This window comes from Trichoplusia ni, unplaced genomic scaffold (genome assembly GCF_003590095.1).
Source record: "Trichoplusia ni isolate ovarian cell line Hi5 unplaced genomic scaffold, tn1 tig00000743, whole genome shotgun sequence".
Classification (NCBI taxonomy): Eukaryota; Metazoa; Arthropoda; class Insecta; order Lepidoptera; family Noctuidae; genus Trichoplusia; species Trichoplusia ni.
The window spans coordinates 18,222-38,891 of NW_020800058.1; the positions used below are offsets into that span (position 1 = coordinate 18,222).

At 35.4% G+C, this 20,670-nt stretch overlaps 1 protein-coding gene across 1 annotated transcript; it reads right to left on the reverse strand.

The window, feature by feature from the left end:
* Nucleotides 1–239: 239 nt before the first annotated feature.
* Nucleotides 240–16,755, reverse strand: LOC113507145 (CKLF-like MARVEL transmembrane domain-containing protein 4). Its single transcript, XM_026890006.1, has 4 exons — nucleotides 16,391–16,755; nucleotides 3,030–3,188; nucleotides 2,616–2,732; nucleotides 240–2,139 (listed from the first exon to the last, which is right to left on the reverse strand). Exons 1-4 carry the CDS (start codon nucleotides 16,535–16,537, stop codon nucleotides 2,041–2,043), a joined length of 522 nt encoding a protein of 173 aa, XP_026745807.1. The 5' UTR covers nucleotides 16,538–16,755; the 3' UTR covers nucleotides 240–2,040.
* Between the last annotated feature and the right edge of the window lie 3,915 nt (nucleotides 16,756–20,670).

The window sequence follows — 20,670 nt, forward strand, 5'->3', positions numbered from 1 at the left end:
ATCTCAAGTAAAGTGGTAACTGGTCAGTTAAAATGTTAACATATGATTGAGGTATATTTGCTGTTGCTGTACAACAAACACTAAACAGCAACACCGTGCGGACGTACATTTGGTGGATGACCAACTTTTATAGAACTACTTGTTTACCATTTTTCAATGAATGCCACTAATCCAATTCGCATTATCTACCAGCATATCGCCACGGTATTCCTTTGGTAGATTTGTAAATAATAAAAACCTTTCTATGTTAAAATATATTTATTAACTTTTTACAAATTAGTTCAATAAAATTAACTATTGTTTAAAAACTTCACAAAACTTCTGACATTCAACACAACTTAAATATTTCAGTTCTTAACAAAAACATCAAAATGTAACTATAAGAAGTATTATATTAAAATACAAGTGTAAATATTTGTACCTAAGTAGGTATAAGGTGTAGAAAAAGTGCTCAATCCCGTATAATATAGAGAATACCTTAATGTACTATAAAATACTTTCTCCTTAACCAACCTGAGATTTACAAACCTTCCTGACGCGCATCACTTTCATGGTTAAGTTAATACAAATTAAAGTGGGTATATTCTCGTTTGGGCACATAGTAGCCAAACGATTCAACGAAATTTGACATTTTTACAAGTACTAACGGTTATCGAATCACAAAAATGTATTAAATTGACAGGAATGTCATTTTCATACATTTTAGGCGTTCGACAATCGCGCTTGTAAGTAATGACATTCGGCTACGGAGGTATACATTTTATACAATTCATAATAAAATAAAGGACTTATAAAAACGTATCTATAAAGGTTAATATTTAAACATTCTTTCTGAAACTGTTTTCCAAAAATATCCTTTTCTGATACAAATATATTTTTTCATCATAAATAATTCTTGTCAGGTGTTGCATTACAATCATATGTTTAAGACTTTATTCGTTTACTTCGTTCATTGATATTTTGTCTTTTTAATAATTATATGTTATTGTATCTTTTCATAATAGGTATACAATTTCCTATAATTTTCAATACATAAGGTCGGTGAAACGAGAAGAAAAAGATACATTCATAAAAACCCTATAACACATTTTATAATTGTGCATATTCATATAAAAACTCTTTTGGTTTACCTCAAAATGTTATGTAATCTTTATAACTACGTCATCCTAATTAAGAATGTTTTTTTTAATAAATTATTTAGTTTATTCAAAAGTCGTACATTAAATTCGTTGACATCGGGAGAATAGAAAACATTTTAGTTTATATCTTCAGTGTTCAATACATAACTTAAATTTATTACAAAGAGCTTACTGTTTGTTCATAGAATTCAACATCACTTTAATTGTGGCTAAACATATTACTGATTGTTTAACATACCTACCCAACTATTTAACTTAAATTAACTCAATCTATGGCCTTTAATTTAAGTGTAAGTCTATTATTAATACAAATTCATACTGTTTGTTATGACTTTAAAGACATTTTGTATATTTATGACAAAGACGCTAACCTCTTGCTCCCTTACCAAGTTACTTTTAATAAAACGGCTTTCATAAACTTAGGGAATAGAATTTTTTTATTTGTTTTGGGGCTGGTCTAAAAGGCAAAAACGATTTGATCCACGAAATAACTCATCATTTTATAAAATTAAATCAAGCAATTCAATTGGATCTGATCAATTGGATTTGTTCATGTATAAGTACAAAATAACTTTATCATCTCTTTATATAACGTGGCAGTCAAAGATACATTCATTGCATTCGACTTTTTTTAATTTAACAAACATAGATATATTGTTTAATTTTATAAATCGTTGGACACTAAACTGAAGGTATGCACGAAGTTGTAAAACTTCACTTGCTCTACAAAATAATATATGTAAGTAGATAATCAATACATAAGTGCTAACATTCAAGAACGTGAAGAATAGTTAGATTTTGGCGTTCAGAATCGAAAGCGAAATGAATGTGAGCGTAATAATTATTATAGGTTTTCATTGAGGTTTATATGCTAGTGGCCGTCGGCGCATGCGCGTGACACTCACGCCGCCTGCGACGTGGACATCGTGCTGCCTCGGTGCTCCTTGAACAGCAAGAACGCACTGGCCGCGTACGCCGCTGTGTTGAAGATACCGAACACCTGTACAACAAAATACAGTATTACATTACGTAAACCTCACAGAGTTCATAAATATACACTCAAAATATCTCGTTACAAATGCAGCTCATAACACACTACTTAAGTGTACATAATTTATTTAAATACTTAATGATCGCAAAGATACGAGTAAATATAATAGTTAATGATAAAAGATAATTTAAAATAATTTACATTGCAAGAGCCACGATAAAAATCATAAAACATGTCAAAACAGACGCCCGTCCATTAGAATGAACGTTTTAAAACCACTGACGAAAGTTGGTGTAAGTCAATATGCAAATTAAAAGAGAAAGTTAAGTTTTGTTTTGTCGCTGTGCGAAGTACAAAATAAACAGCTGTCTTCATTAGTCTTAAGTTGACTCTATATTACACACACTTAAAACAATTCACAGCAGTAAACATTTATACGCGTACGCGATCTCGACTAATATGTATTATTATTTTGTGGTACTTACAGCAGCTGCAACGTTCGCCCCATACATTGGGACGGAGTAGTAACCGGCCGTCGCCGCGAACATCACTATGAACGCTATCAGGTACATAAATGTCTCCAAACCCACGCTGATAAGTTCCTGAAAATTTAACACATTGCTGGGATTAGTACTGGTTCACTGTCTTGAAGGCGTAGAGCCTTATTTATGTTACCAACTACTAAGGAAGTTATTAATTTTATGGTATCGTTTAATGATTTATTTGCAATTAATATTAAGAGCAGTCTTGCTCTTAATTAATGTTGGAAAACTTGACTCTGCATCGAAGCAGGGCTACTGATCATTTAGTTGTTACGGTAAGCATAAATTATATTTGGCTACTGGGAAAATTACAATTGACACGAAGATATTTAATATTGTATTAAATATGGTACTTACGGATAATACCCAATTAATGGGTAATTTAAGGGCTTCCTTGATACTGAGCAGGTACACGAAACTCCACATGAGTGTTGTGATGAAACTGGTGACTGCGACGAACACGAACCACGTGGAGTACCATGGTGACGCCAGAGCCATGCACAGGATGCCCAGCACCTGGAACACAACAGTTTATCTCATTATATCATTCATTATTGCATCATTATTGCGCCGTTTCTTCTCTCACAGCAAAAGCACTGCTGCAACTGGGTGCTATCCAATGTAATCTGACCTTCAAAAAGTGCTTCTTAGTAATCTAATTTGAATAAATGTTTTTTGATTTTTGATGGTTCAACATGTAGCGGTAGTTTGCATCGCGTTCCCGTGGTCTTAGGTACAAGGAAGGCACTCCGAGGCTCCGAGAGGAGCCGATATACAAATGGGAATTCCCCAGAGCGGAGAAAGTCCATGAGGATTAGCCCGGTTAAAAAAGTACAGATTCAATCATTAAATTTATGATTTAATGCCTAGAATCTATATACCCTATGTTCGATTAGATTCTCTGGGTATAAAATCTCTATCACGCAAGGAGTCGTTCATTGAATACATTTTATTTGGCCTAGTCAAAACCAATTGAGATGACTGTCAAACATGTTAAGTACGATGGTTGCCAAACATTTCAATTACAATTTAAAAACATCCAGAGCGATGAGATAAGAGCTTAAACAGTACGCGTTACGGAATATTGCATTGTTATGCTCATTAGGTTAGAAAAAACTAACTTTTATTCTATTATATATGCAAGTACGTTTGTTACATTTCACTTTCTAACAGTTGAACCGATTTCGATAAGTTTTTTAAGGAGGTAGCTGACCTCCGTTCAGTATGCATTGTTTTAGACTCCGTTAAAGAAAAGTAAAGTTTTGCAGCTATACCGAGATTCAGGAGAGCGAAATCGCGAGCAAAACCTAAAAGCATAAGCATAATATTGCTCATGCCGAATGAACGAATAGTTGATAAAATACATTTTTTTGTTAAAACGGTATATAAATCAATTGCATTATATGAATACACATTGTTTATTAGTTAAAAATTAAAAGCCAATGATATTTGGAATTGTTTGAAGGTAAACAATTCAAAGCAGGTTTCACAGCAATAAACAAGAACACAACTTTGCTAACTGAATATAAACGTTATTATAACAATCGTCTAGACTTCTAGACGATCTATTGGGTTATGAAGTAAAATTATTTATGACAGACATCAGCGGGCTTACAAATATAAATAGCGATTTCTATTGACCCCAATTTCACTAACAGCTATCATTTCAAACAGTTATTATTTAATGGAAAACGTTAACACTAATATTTTACGTTAACATTTCACATTAATAATTATTTAGTTATGTTAATTAACTTGACTTACTAGTGGTTATCGGTACTGGTGGGTTTAATTAATACTCCCAAAAGTCCTGGCTGACTCATTCGCTATTGTCATCAGGCACTTTTGTTTTTTTTTTGTTATCATATCTGAAGCGCTTAACGATATCGTCAAATTTTACCTAAAGGGTAAGATAAAATTGAATCATGAAATCATGACTCATTTTGGAATAACAGGTACAAGAACTCTGATCGAATATTGAACAAGAATTTTAAGCCCTAACGCAGGTAGGCAATAGCTCAAAGAGGTGAAATCGTTAACGATCTACACAAATATCTAATTAAACAGGTTTATCTTTCTTAAGATAGTTGGGTGACAATCGTGTTTGTATCCTTAATTTTGTGCTGTTTCTTTAATTATTCAATTTAAATTCGCAGAGCTAGTCTAACTGGTCTAATAGTTTCCTTGAAGTTATTTTCGCTGTCTGTGAGCTTGCCCTGAGTCTGGGTGTCTTTGTGCAATCGACTTGAGTGTTTGTGAAAACTCGGCGACACAAGGATAAAATTTCATAGAGTGAAAGTCGTTCTCTGAATAAAAATATGACAGTTTTTACTTCCTCTTAACAAAGAACTGACGAAGATTCACGTAGTACAAGCATGTGTGACATTTGTAAATGTAGTGTTATTAGTCCGCTTATCGTGCTTCGGCCTTTGTATAACAATAGAACAATATACAAGAAATATTGACGTATACTCGGCTCCGTTTTACTCAGCCTATTTTGTTATAGTCTGTGGAAATTCTCTAAGGACGTTCTAGGAACGTGTGTGTCACAAATGATTAGAAACGAGTTCCAAATTTGAACCAACAATTTGGAACTTCCAAAAAATGACGACTGGATTAAGATAAATAAGATAGTTATTAAGTTAAGGCACACCAATAGTATTGTGTATTACATTATGTTAGTCTAACAGTCGTATTCAGAAACCACTCTATTTAGTTACTTAACATCTATTCGACTTTTCACAAACTCTTTAAAGTGACAAAGACGGCATGGCAGTTCTGCTTCTCCTTTTTAAATAGTTGATGTGCCACCTGGTGACAGAGTTTAAGACCGTAGAACTTGGAAGCGGCACATAGATAGACTATGTGGGAGACAAGTTTAAAGTAATAGATGTTTACAAATTCAGTGTTTATTCTGTCAACGGCCAGCGTGTCGATACTCAACTTTAAAATAATGTTTTTCTTATACATTATTACATAATATAGCGCGTTGGTCATATTCTTATCGCTCTATACTAAAATTAACATATGCTGCCTAAATTGGTACACTTTAATAACAAATAAGTACATAGAATTAATTAATTATTCCTTTATCAATTTTTGTCAAAAATGTTTCGGTGTTGCAAATAAACTGAGAAACAATTTTCAAATGTGTAAAGGTTTAGGTTACATTGTAAATAAATCGTAGATAATGCTAAATAAGTACAACATCACTTAAAGTTACAAATACAAAGTAATATAAGGACTAATTACGGACACATTATACTTTGGTAGACGTCTGAGCCTACAAACTCTTTAAAATTATGTTTACAGATGAGGATCGAGACAGCGCTACGTGGCGTAGAGCGGCATCTCTTTTCTACCATTGCAATAATATTACTTTAAAAGGTGGAGCCCTCTGTTGGTTGTAAAGTTTATTGTTGTTGTGCCCTAGTGTACACGATTGACTCGCATTGTGACTCCGCCTTGCTCAGCCATGACTAATACACCCGTTACACCCGAAGATGTACCTACATAACTATGGTTAGATAATGTAGATAACGTCATCTTTATCAGATAAACGATAACATTGAATATTACCTATCAAACTTTTGTAAAGTACCCAAGCACCGTAACGTTTATATGATATTCCTTCTCGTGAATGTTATTTGTTGTTTTTCCTAGTTTTAGATCTTAAAAATCTTTAGATTAGATTCAATTAGGTGCGAAAGTGAGCTATTTTACATGCACGCCAATGTCGTAAATGAGTATGATACTGGTAAATTATTAGGGTGGATTCTCGGAAAAAACTTCCAATCATTTTAATACCATCGACAAGCTTTTGACTACTGTAACCCTGCCGAAGCGGCATAGCAACAGCAACCCATCATGGGGCTTCGTTTGATTGACAAGTTTAATTTGTTTCTATAAAAGAAAACGCAGCGTTACGTTCACGACAAACGCATCTAATGTGTTGCATTAAAGCACTAACATGTAATTCAGTAGCGCCATAAAGTATAATTTTAGATTAGCTCCTAACCAGCGCAACATAATGGATGGAGTAGCGGTAACGTCCCGGTACCACTAGGACAACGGTGTCAGGTAAATGTAAACCATTAGCGTCCATCGGAGAGCACGCGGCGCGCGCGCAGCTCCGGCATCGCCAGCGCGCGCCACACGACGGCCTCAACGCACCAAACCGGTTTGATATCGCTCGCGAACACGAACCCACCGTCGCAACGCTCGCTAACAGGTGTTGTTTGTAGAAATTCCATCCGATAACCAAACACATCTGACGACCTGCGAAATACTACGGAAGTCCCGACTTAACTTGCCAACAGAGTGTATCGCATGTTCAATCAGGCCCTGTCCAAGTAAAAGATACCATCCGCCTCGAAAATATATGCACACGTATGACCTTAACTTGTAGGACCTGCGAAAATGTGTGTCAAATGAGGCACGTGCACAGTTGCATATAATATGGAGAAAGTGCGTCGCCGGGCGCCTCCGCGAGCAGGCGTCGTGTGTACGCTTGTGACGCGACCGCCATACCGAGGTACTCAATGGGTTCATAGACCATCATCGCTTTTACACGTTGCAGTCTCGCTCCAAATAACAAAACGTGGCCGGATTTCCGATACCACTGTATTCGGTATCTACATCTATTGACGAAAGTGCTACAAATGACGGGACACACCCGTGCAACTTAATGCGACACAACGAATACTTAAACGCATTCCTTCGCAGGACCTATATGGAAACTACAAACGTACATACCTTTATAAATGTGTTGTAAAAGGCCAGACCCTTTAATTATTTTTAAAAGAATCCAGTTTTGCCAAACTTTTTTTGCTAACGCAAAGATTCTCCATGCATATTTCTAAAGTTGCTTTTGTCAAAAAAGCCAAGTCACGAAAACCATAATTTATATTATAACCACACAAGCAAGAAAAAGAACATTGGATAGAAAAGTCTTCACAAAAGATACCGACAAAAAAGAACCGGTTTGACAATATAAACAAGTTAGCTCAGCTTACTTTCTCTCTTATTTTCGATATTTCCAACAAAATTTCTATGCATCAGGTTCTTCATCTATATGGACTAACACAAGGCTGCCAGTAAGTATCTACCAGTCGATCTGCGTGTATTTATGCTGTTAGACTCCCATGAGTAGATTCAATGCGCAATTGTCCTTGAAGTATAACTACATACCTATTCGCAATGGAATTAAGTGCTTGTATCGATCCACACCCGTTTTTAATCGAACTGATATTGACATCTAACACTAAACAATTCGCCTAACATTCCTGAATGCCGTTGCATGACCATTTAACAGAAACGTAGATTGTAAATCATATCAAGGAAAATGGATACAAAGCGATAGGCAATAAAATGAGTGATTAATGTCGTTTTCTGACCCTGCTCTGTGAGTGAAGTGTTAGTGTCGAACTCAATCTAGCGACGCAACAGTTGCGAAGTGAAAATGCAATCAAGTAATAACATTCGGGTCAATGGGTGCGTGCAGCGGTGAAGCCAGAGCAGGGGGGGCGGCAAGGGGAGGGGGTGACATGCCCAAACAGTCTAGTCGGTTCATTGACCATACTTCCGAATAGGGTGCACCATTCTATTTTTGAAATGTTGAGTATCAACATTTCAAAATTGTGCTGACAAAATCTTTTAAATTACACAAAATATAATATTATAATTTCACTGAACAAAACACACTTCGTTACTTACATAGATTATATAAATATTAATAAATTTAGACTCAAAATTTAGTAGATGTAAATTATTAAATGCACAACTTTCTCTTTTTAAGCGATTACTACAGAGAAAGCTCTTATGGAGTCAGAATTAATCATGCCTTATTCTGAAAATCTAAGGTGTCCTCTTTCGTTCAAAATTAAATCAGTTTCTGAGTTCTTTATCTATTAAAGAGATGTAAATATAAATGTTGCATATCATTGATATTTTCTATATAATCCATTAAGCAAACAAGTTGGTAACCAACTCAACAAACGAGGTTCTAGTCGAGTCGATAACATTCAATTATCGCACATTTGTGAAATGATGTTGGCCTTGACTAATAGGTAATACTATAAAATAACTTAAATATACCAGCGAGCAACTCGTCAATTTGACATTGTGAACGAATATTAATTTGGGTCTTGCTCACGCTCAGTATATGACGCAATCCCCAGATCTAGAGACACCGGCGCGGCGGACAACCATGTTGCCGGCAACCTATTGAGCCGCTCAGTTTTATGATAGCCACAAAAGGCATTCGAGTTATGTCGCCCAACTATTCTGCGGCTGGCCGCGTCGCCCGCCCTCCGCCCTCCGCATTCTTTCCTACCTGCTTACTTTTGTATCGATTATATTATACCCACCACACTGTTCAATAAATTCTGTTAGTACAGCTTGACCTTAGTCCGAACAATATTGACCTTGATAACAATGATAGTCAGCACGAAGAGAATACATTTCAAAGAAAGTATTTCAATTTCATTGGCCTTGATTCGGCAACCGTGACTGTACGACAACGCAGCTGGCCATCTACAAAGCGATGTTTACAAACAGATAAAGATAATAAAATAAAAATAACCGCTCGTGAACGAAGCAGTAGCAAAATTATAGACTGAATTACGTTGGATTTTCTTATAACACGGTAAAGTAACGATTACGTGCCTTTTCCTTGTGACCTTCGGTAAACTAATTGGAAAGCAATGTACCGACACACATTAACGAAGCTCGAACTACTTGAAGTTGCATGTTCGTTGTGATGAGACTCAGCCAACTCACATCAGCGATGGCTTGAGAAGTTTGCGGGCTGTAAAGCGAACAATAGGTACTCATAGTGTTACATTCTCAGGGGAATGTGCTCTGTGTGAATAAAGCGCCGCGCTTGGATGACATGAATCGCCGCGTTTAAGACCTCAGAGCAATATTTACCCAAAATAAGAGCTTACGCTCACAACCATCTATGAATGACAGCACGTTATGGTGAAGTCATAATGCCACTCATATATTTCCTTAAATCACATCTATAAATAGATGTTGATTTACCTTAAATGATTTGCGTTGTACCTTAGAGAATAATTTGCTAAGATTAAAAAGGACTTCGATCTCTCATTATCACATAAGTAACTCCAGATATTTGTGCAATGTTTATCCTCTTTCCTACTATGAGGCGTTATAAATACATATGTCATAATTTTAGCTTATAGGGACACAATTGTTTGAATCAGACATGCATCTACGTAGCACCCCTTTTAAGCAACACATTCCTCCTAATTTAATAATTAAACTCAAGGCTGACAGGATCAGTATCTCAATAGAGATGATTGGAGAGGTGTTGCAAGTCAAAGTTCGTAGGTCACGCATCGCCTAACGCGAGGGCCTGTGACTAATTGATGAAAGTACAAGAATAAGACATAGATCAACTGTACACATACATGACGAGTTTACATGTCTTCAATCCTCAAGGTGGTATTATCAAAGCTCTATTACAAAGCGTGTTATTGTTTTCTCGCCTATGAACGCCATGACCCGTTTTCTCGGATACTAATCAGAAAAATGAGAGAACAACAGATGAGCGTCCTCCCGAAATAACCGTCCGCTGTAGCGGCAGATAAATATAACTGATGTAAACGAGATAAAACGAACATTATGCTTGATAAGAAAATATACATTTGCATTCATTGTTTAATCTGGCACTTCCGCACTAAATGTGTAATGAAACTTATGGGCTCTACATTCAAAAATATGTATTAAATGTATTTCAATTTATTTTTAAACAGGTGCCACTTAGCTGTTCACAATACATATAAAGAATATCGTCGTTTCTATTTACAGTCCGTGATAATATGTGCTAAGCGTGCCTATTATCAGGCTAAGACTTATGCTATTCGTATACATGTGTTCTGTGGTTTACATACCCACTGCATACAAGTAGAGTAAAGTGTTTAGGTGTGTCGCAAGCTCGAAACGCCGCATACTTACGTACAATGCGAAAATTACGAAACACATTTTTGTGTTCGACGTGTGTATGCAATAGGTTGTTATTCTATTATGCTCTTTTCATGTGTTCTTAAAGATTTCGTGTTAGTTCTCGGTTCAAGATATTTATTTTCAACTGAGAAATGTTAAGTTTGGGGCTTTTTTTAATTAAAAATATTTTCATATGAATTCGTTTAATTTCGACATTATGAAATCAATTCTAGATATCCAAGGATCAAGGGGCACCAAACTATCAGATGTGAAAGCTAATTTCTAAATCGTTGCATTCATAATCGAACTAACATTTCGTAGCTCGTATATTAGCTAGATTCGAGCTAGATCGTAGCACTACCGCGTTATCAGTTTATTTCCAGTTCATTTTATGATCAAAGGCTGTCTAGGATAAACTTTACCACCATAATTACAAACGCAACTCACTTTAAAATCGCTCCATATTCATTTGCTATCTCTATCATGATAAAATGAAATGTAGAGACAGTCAGACATTTAGAACATTATTGAAAGTGATGTGAAAACGAATGGTATTTAACAACATACATCTCAAAGAAGATTTACTACGTCTCTACTTTTTGTATTTGAGTTGCAGTAAAAGTTGAAAAGTGAGTAATTATAGTCTGAAGAGCAACGTTGACGAATCCATGATTACAAACTGTTGGCTAAAGCCATGACCATATTTGCGTTGCGCTCTTCGTAATAATGAGATAACTGCCTTTCAAAACTCCGGTAGCAAAATGTATCCCACTGGCTATGTTTAAAGAGACCTTTTATGCAAAAAAATGGTATCTTGTCTTACATGTTAAACTTTCGGTTAAAATCAAATTAGACGTCGCTCAGTCAGTCGTTTCACACACTAGCGGTTTAGTGAAAAGTATTACGAGTACACATCGATATTGAGTGGTTCAAAGTGTTCAAACGATGGGAAATCTACAAGTTGTCACACCGGCCACTCCGGCCAACGCGAGGCAAGACGCGTAGGTACCGACGCTGGCGGCCACGCCGGACCACATGTTGACAGTACTACTTTCATTTTGATGCCAACTTTCACCCGATGTCGCTCTCGAATAAGCTACGAATGCAAAATTTAAATCGTCTGTTAATATGCCTGTTATTTTAAGCTTATTAATATTAAAAAGTAATCACGGACTAAGGTTAACGTCCAGTCTGCATCGCGAAATTTCATTTTGCTCTGGTCACGTGCTTGGTCTAGATAACTTAAATACAAACTTAAGCAGCTAAATGAAATGTCTTTCACCATTGTTATCGATAAGTTGATTATGATTTAATATCGGCGAACTGATTGATAAGATTTTATAACCGCTTATCGTCTCATTTGTGCACGCGTCGTTTGTTTACATTCTTAACGAAGAATTGTAGCTATGAAATTATACCTATGTGCAGTTAAATTAACGACAGGCTTATTTGTAATCCCACACATCAAACTTGAAGGGGTGTTTTTATGAGCTCTCTTTCAACGCGCGTTTGAGAGTCATTATTATTACCGATTAATTAAGAGTATGAAGTAGAAGTAATTATGATTATTTAAATTATTCAAAAATGTTTAGCATACCATCAAATCGAAGGCAAAATGCCTATTATACCTATTGCTATGTGGGAGTCTGCGTAGGTTCTCGAATTCTTGATGAGGACGGAGGAGCGACAGTATCGATCATAGACATATGGTATCAACGATAATGAATAAATGAAGAATAAATGTGAAAATTTTCAAGGATTATTTGTAGACTGAAGAGAATAATAAGTTAGATAGCAGAAAATAGACATCGACTAACCACAACTGACGTGGTAGCGTAAAGATTATTTTCTCTGGCTTAAAATAATCCTAACTGGTATCTATAAATTAATGTTGACGTGTTGTTGCGACGTCGCATCTTTATCTCTAGATCAGAGCTAAGGAAAATAACAATAGCAGTACCTACCAGTCATTAGTTGTGGGAATAATTTAATATTCGCGTTAAATAATAAGTAAACAGATGACATTAGAACTAAGTCGACTTAATTCGCCATTCATTGTAGTAAAAAATTAGTAATTTAACAATAAGTGGAACAGAGACTGACTAAAACCACAGTACCTACTGAACTTAAGATTATGTGTTTGTGTATGTGTCATCATTTACTTGCATTATTCATAGCGTGTTACGTAAACTTTGTAAATATATGCAAGGAATACTTGCTTTAGTACAGATTAACGTACTGTGAAAAGATTAACAATTAACTTAATACTTATAGATGAAACTACCTGTTTTTATGTACTTTGAACAGGTGTATAGATTCTTGGTAAATACCATGCTTTCAATTAAAAGAGGTCTTTTATACTAATTATTCATTAATGATGGTTTAACTAATTCATTGTAAAGATTTTATTAAAGACCACAAACTTATGTTTAATTTAGTAATGATTTGTAATTACCTGCATGTATGTAGGTATCATGCCTTTATTGTCCCGATAGTTTCTAAATACTCGTATACTACATAATAGCTTTTTATGCTAAATAATATTAGGTAGTACGGATACCATATGATACACGACACATTATTTCCGTTGGCAATTGTCCACAATTATTCAATTGTAAATTGTCTGTAAAATCCTTATTTATTTAAGACCAGTTGTTATCACTGCCTCCTATTATGTCTCGACACTTCACCACCTGCCAAATCTTATCGGAACAGTCACAGAAATCCGATGAATATATACAATGAGTCAGTCTTAAGATTAAAAAAAGTACAATGTTCGTCCACCTTAACATGCAATTCATAAATTTTATACAAAAAGAGATAAGAAAAATAACGTTTTCCTGTTACGCTCAAGTATCACTGAAGAATCCATTGCCCTTGTCAGTCAAATAAATGAAATTACAACATACAAAATAGCATAAATTGCAACAATTGATTTTGTTACTTACAGTATATGTATTCTAGTTTCTATTAATCAGGATGTTAGTGCCAATCACTTCATAAACGAACATAGTCCTACTCTTACAATGTGCGTTTTATGGAAGCATAACTAAAACGTGCGTTCTATAAATATGTTTATTTGAAAAACCCACACTTTCTACTCAGACTGCGTTACATTTACATGTTATGTAACGGTTTATTTTTAAAAAGAAAGTTATAATCCTACTGTGGTTGGCTGAGTAAAGCCACCCTATTGCTATCGTGTTTTTTCATCAGCGTATTATCGGTAGCGATAGTGCTGCCAAACGCTAAGGTCACAGTTGAATGACACGAATGCTCAGGGTTTTAACCTATTGATTCTATGATTTTTATCACGAGTACCTTTTATAAGAGAATTTTGTATATACTTGTACTTTGTAAATGGAGCGTCTCTACCTTGCTCTACCTGTCTTCATCAGGAGGGTTAAAACTGATAGTGTAAAATATCTAATGTTTACAAAAAGGAGAGAAAAGATACATACATATATTCAGTCAAATCGCATATTTGAGTAAAAGGTTAGGAGAGGCAGTTTACTTGGATCGCCAGCGTCACGTAATATGAAAGCGAAAGCGACACACATGTGTAGCAATGTAAAAGCCTCCGAACACTTTAAATTGAAACCTATACAATCATTAAACGCATCAAAGTCGTTCATAAAATTATATTGAGTTCAAAATATTTTGAATATTCTGCCCAAGAGTGATAAGCATGTGTTATAGGTACCCAAAAATTTTGAATTGTTCCTTCGATCTGTTACTTGATTTTTTTTTTTATAAGCCACGGTTGTGTATAGGTACATCTAAAAAATACATATAAATATCACAATACATCTGTCCTTATATTTCTAAGTACTTGTATAACCGATTTCAGCATGCGAGATAAGATTCTTACTATCCCACACTAATCTAACTATGCAATAAGCAGGAAAGGTCTTAATCCGTAATTCTATTATTTAACGCGATACATTAAAAGCTCTAATGAGGCAATTAATCTAATTGAAGCTAAAGACGACGAAATGGAACTACCGACCTGCTGCCTCCTACAATGAACTGACTCATCAATGTATTTTTTTTGTACTGAGTAATGAGACTTATTTATTTTGGAGATAGCATTGTAAAAAACATGTTGGATAACAATTAATCAAAAACAAGTTACCTACTAATTCCTCAGATAAAATTTTACAAGAAAGCTTGTTTTCGAGTTTCGACATCACTATGTATGTATGTCTTGTATCTGACGTAACATTGAGATTCAACTTCAGACAGACTTCCTTTGAAGCAAGCTCAATAACATTGTCTCAAATGTTTGATACAAGCCTTGCTCTGAATATCATTGTGAGCTTAAATATGGTACTTATATGGGCAGCAATGTTGGGTAGCTAGGAAGGTCGCGATGATATCAGCCGGCCCGAGTAGGCGACGGAGAACACACGCCCAGCTACAATATTTATGACGAATATCTTGCATACAAGTTCAAATATCCGATGTGTTTATGCAACCACTTCCGAGGATCACATTTACAGCTAAGTTTAATTTCAAAGTATTGAATGACGATTCTTTTTATAAATTGATATGTTGTTTATGAATTAGCAACAACAAGTGTTCGTAGTCAGTGTTAGGTCCATATGCGGATTATACAAAATGCGTCACTGCATTGCCTCCACTCATGTTTGATTCTTTGGACGTTAGTATTTCTGTGTGGGTGGTGTCAATGGGGATATCTAGGACTATTGCCTAGCCATCAAGACTGTTACGATAACGTCGATGATCCCAAAACTTTTACGACGTATGGCATGTATCCAATAATTCGATATTGACTTGACAACGCTATTAGTTTGAGTTCAAACTTTTAGAGAAATTAAATAATTAAAAAAAAGAATTTCTGCTAGCAACTCTACAACGAAAATAGGATATTAATTAATATACTCGCACCCGAATAAAATAAAGTTACCCATTAATAAAATAGATTTTATTATTAGATGTGAGTAACCGGACGTTCGCTTAGATAATTTGCTGTAATATGACTTCATCAGTGAAGGATTTAAAAAGAAACAAGTTTTTAAGACAAGAAATAGTTGGCTCTCGTTAGATACAACATCTATTGTCCTTAGATTTAACAACGTAGAATCAAATTTTAATCAAACTTCAGTGTATACACAACGTGTCTATTGCTTGCAAAAGCTCTCCTAGAAAACAGTCACCCAGTAATACCACCACGTCTTACAACTAGCATACTTAAACAGATAGATATAATATAACAAGCGGTTGGTGAATGGAGGAGTAGTTCTAGCTCGCCTCCTCCGCAAGTACCGTGCACAACCTGCTGCGTCAGCCCCCGCGCCCCGCTGCCGCCTGCCTGCTGCCTACTGACCTCCACGACACCAAAAAGCATTCTCAGCGACAATATGCACTGTATGGCCTCGATAATTCATATGCATGAAATACATGTTGCTTGTGTACACGATCTCACGGTACAGCGCGGAACTTTAATGACATGCCCAGCCACCAAGGGATTTGAAACTTCTGCTGGGTAGCGTAACTGTTGTCGCTTCCCAGCAAAAGTTTTAAATCCCATTTGGAGGCTTTATTTCTAATAACACTTTTTTGTTTGATTCAAAACTTTAGTACTACAAAATACAATTAGAAAATAAACTTTTAAATAAATGGACTTAATCAAATAATAATCCGCTATTTAAAAAACATAAGAATAGTCTTATCTAACTTTTTAAAAATCCCAATCAATTTAATAACTTAAAATAATGAGTACTTACAAGTTGTATAATTTTTAAAAGTCCGGGTGGAGTTTTGAAGTAGTTTATGTCGATTTTAATCCAGTCCAGTGCACCGCCCTGCTGCTGAGATGAAGGTGCAGTCGGTTTGTTGGGTTCCGTGGTTACCACTGTCTCGGGCGCCATCATTATTTGGGTTGAGCGTTCGTATATTTAAAAATGTTTAAATCGGCGTGCGTGGTTCACGAGCACTGTCACTGTAGTATTTAGTACACTGAGGACGCGGCACACATTTTCGTCCGTCGATAGCGAGCGTAGTATCGTCCGTGCAGCGCACAACTGCCGAGCGGAACGAAACAGCGGCGCTGGCGGGGCACAAGAACGGTGGTGATGGCGTCTCTGAATAGTGCGCCAGCATGACCTGCCCGATGACGGAATTGTACGCATATTATTAGTTATGTAGGTGCTCAGATGTGTGTCGCGACAAAAAAAAAAAGAACTAAGCGCATAGCGAAATTGATAACTAATTACTTATACACATAAATTGATTTCCCTAACAGTCACAAGCCACTTGATTTTTCGTCAAATCGGTGAGGCTCACAAGAAGAGTCTTTTGGCGTTTTTATAGGCTATAAACTAACCGGATAGGATATTTTTAAATAAAGTCACTGATATGTAGGGTCTAGAAAAATGTAAAAGAAAAAAAACACTTTCTTAAAAGAAATATAAAATCTTAGGTATTACTAGGTAAGTTAAAGCCTGGCTGATCCGCAGTCTAGTGAGATGCGGAGAGGATTCACTGTAACAATCCAAATTGAATAATTCAAAATCCCTACTAATATTATGAATGCGAAAGTAACCCTGTCCGTCTGTTACGCTATCGCGTCTAAACCACTGAACTGATTTTAATGAAATTTGGTACAGAGATAGAGTTGACCTTGAGAAAGAACATAGTTTTTATCCCGGACTTTTGAAGAGTTCTCTTGTAAAACTAGTAACGAATAAATTAAGATATAGTCGTAACAATTTCACAAAAAAATATTTCGGTATTTCAATAAACACCATGATACGAGGATAAACATTTTGAACATAAAATATCATCGATAATACCAATACAAGATAAGATACTGTAGTAAAATCCTCTTATACGAAAATATTATTTTTGCAGAACGTGCGCTGTCTTTCTCACAAAGGTGCTAGCGAGATAATAAAACCTTATAATCTGAGACTAACAGAGCCATCTATCGTACTAATAAAAATTAACACGTTCTTCTAATGCCACCGGTCTACCGATAGATGTCTCTAAACCATACAAAATGTTGTTTAGCCCTATATTAATCTGAAGTGAACGCTAATGAGTATGCTTATATGCCTTCGTAATACACGTTAAAGGTTAGATTTATTATGTAGGAAAAAAACAAAATCTTTTAATCATCCCGTGCAAAGCTGTTTCCGTTGGATGAGCTAGGAGCGTATCCGATGAACTGCAAGTCGCATCGATTCATCATTAAAATAAACAGTTTTACAGAGCTTAACTCCAAATCGGATGCTTGCCAAATCAAACTTTTCAATATTTAAGAATATTTCGATGCGAGCATGTTTAGGTGAAAATGCTAATGACTTCATGTCCGTATGGATTGAGGAGCCACTTTCGATTTAAAAAGGAAGCTCGCCCCCTTATTTAGTAGGAAAGTAAATAATTTTGTAGACCGAATTCTGAAATTTGTAGTATAATATGTCTAAAGTTATGTAACTGTGAATGTGGCTCCTCAATCCAAACATCTGAATTGAGGAGCCACCTGAAACACGGAAAGTATTCCATGTATATTTTTGAAAATTTTGTATCATTTATAGCAATTGTGTATAGTGTCTACTAAAAATTTGAGCCCAGTACTGTTTATATTCAAGAATATACAATACTTTTAATGTGGCTCCTCGATCTATACACAAGAGCATGAATTGCCATGAAAGTTATTGGTCAATTTATATTCCACTCTAAAGACATTTAGTAGTAAGTGTGTTCGAATTTGTAGTATATGGACAAAGTAGTAGACTGAGCGAATTTAATAAATAAATGCATTTCATTTGGCTCCTCAATCGTGACGTCTGCATAATAAATAATTGACTGTACCTACCTGAGATCAAAACGGAATAAAATACCAGAGACACTAACATTTAGTATAAACGGTCTACTAAATACATATGCACAGATCAACATTGTATATGTTCGGTATCTGAAAAACAAATCACTTCTAAATATTCCTTACGAATTCGCTATTTAGGGTGACCATGTTATATGAATTAAACTAGGATGATTCATTTTTGAAATTTATTTTTTCGACAATATTCGGTACAAAGATTCTTCATAGGTTTAGGATATTTAGTATCTAGTCAATTTCGACATAAGTTAAAGAATGAATTAATATTGGTTGGTCGGTGCTTTTATGAATTTTACAGTGAGAATCATAGTCATCATAACAAAACATCTCATCATTCGCTGGGTAGTGACATTTATAGTGACCCATTCCAGCTTCGCTAATCGCAGGGATAAATTCTATAACGCCTATTAAAGTATATAAGCTACTTGAAATCATTATAGTTTCTGGTACCTCGTTTACTCTAAACCTCGTAGAAACATTTAGTTCAAATGACACTGTTTTTGATACAGTATATTTACACACTGTTTGGTGGTTACAAGATGTGCAAACGTTATTTTCTTCTACAATACAAATTGCATCTTCTAAACTTTGGATTCCAAAGACATACCGAATATTGTCGAAAAATTAAATTTCAAAAATGAATCATCCTAGTTTAATTCATATAACATGGTCACCCTAAATAGCGAATTCGTAAGGAATATTTAGAAGTGATTTGTTTTTCAGATACCGAACATATACAATGTTGATCTGTGCATATGTATTTAGTAGACCGTTTATACTAAATGTTAGTGTCTCTGGTATTTTATTCCGTTTTGATCTCAGGTAGGTACAGTCAATTATTTATTATGCAGACGTCACGATTGAGGAGCCAAATGAAATGCATTTATTTATTAAATTCGCTCAGTCTACTACTTTGTCCATATACTACAAATTCGAACACACTTACTACTAAATGTCTTTAGAGTGGAATATAAATTGACCAATAACTTTCATGGCAATTCATGCTCTTGTGTATAGATCGAGGAGCCACATTAAAAGTATTGTATATTCTTGAATATAAACAGTACTGGGCTCAAATTTTTAGTAGACACTATACACAATTGCTACTAAATGATACAAAATTTTCAAAAATATACATGGAATACTTTCCGTGTTTCAGGTGGCTCCTCAATTCAGATGTTTGGATTGAGGAGCCACATTCACAGTTACATAACTTTAGACATATTATACTACAAATTTCAGAATTCGGTCTACAAAATTATTTACTTTCCTACTAAATAAGGGGGCGAGCTTCCTTTTTAAATCGAAAGTGGCTCCTCAATCCATACGGACATATGACTTCAACCCACGCTGAGGACATGGGTTCCGATTTTTAAATCAAATTTTAATGTCCCGCGCGAGACAGGCCCCGGTCCCGCTTTTCGGAGAGAACTTGACTATTGTTTGAAACCAGTGGCGTAGCGTGGCGTGGTTCAACGTCGCCCGGGGCTGATTGCCTCCAAATCTAAAAAAAGCATTTTTCGCGGAGACAAGTTGCACTTGTTTGCTTATGTTGCTGGCGCGCGGAACATCCAACATCAAAAATCAACTTTACTATGTCCCGCTTCTGACTGAAGAATCCCGCTATTTTTACTCAAAAAATACCAAAATCCCGACTTGCCGAAATAAAAATCTGGCAACGCTGCCTTTGTCACACACAAACTGAACAATTAAAGACTGTTCTTCTGTGTTGCTCTAAAGTAATATGCTAGGCTGGTCTTAGGCAATTTCTTTGTCAAGTCTAGGAAAGTAATAAGACTCCGATTGACGAGTGTTGTTTGCAAATTCAGCATAATATGGTAACTTAGTTTTCTATGACAATTGTTTTGGAAGAATCGAAGGGAGGCCTCTGCAATGCAGTGAGACTGTAACAGCTAAACAAAAACAAAAATACTATAGTTATTAACAGATATTAACAAATGTTTGCTTTACTATTCACAAACATCAATTTCAAATAACAAAGACAAGAAAAGGCCAACCTCAGTTCAGTTTCATCTAAATTACATGGAACTATTACAATTAACAGGAACTTATTAGCAAAAGCAAATTGACTGTCTAGTTATTTTTTGTCTAAAACATTGCATCATGACCTTAAATTTAAGACATTAAAATAAAACAACAAAG

Coding starts and splice junctions, on each gene's coding strand:
- LOC113507145 (XM_026890006.1), bottom strand. CDS start 16,537: ATGATGGCGCCCGAGACAGTGGTAACCACGGAACCCAACAAACCGACT. Junction 2,733..3,029: donor CCATTAATTGGGTATTATCC/GTAAGTACCATA, acceptor TTAAATTTTCAG/GAACTTATCAGCGTGGGTTT. Junction 2,140..2,615: donor GGGCGAACGTTGCAGCTGCT/GTAAGTACCACA, acceptor TTTGTTGTACAG/GTGTTCGGTATCTTCAACAC.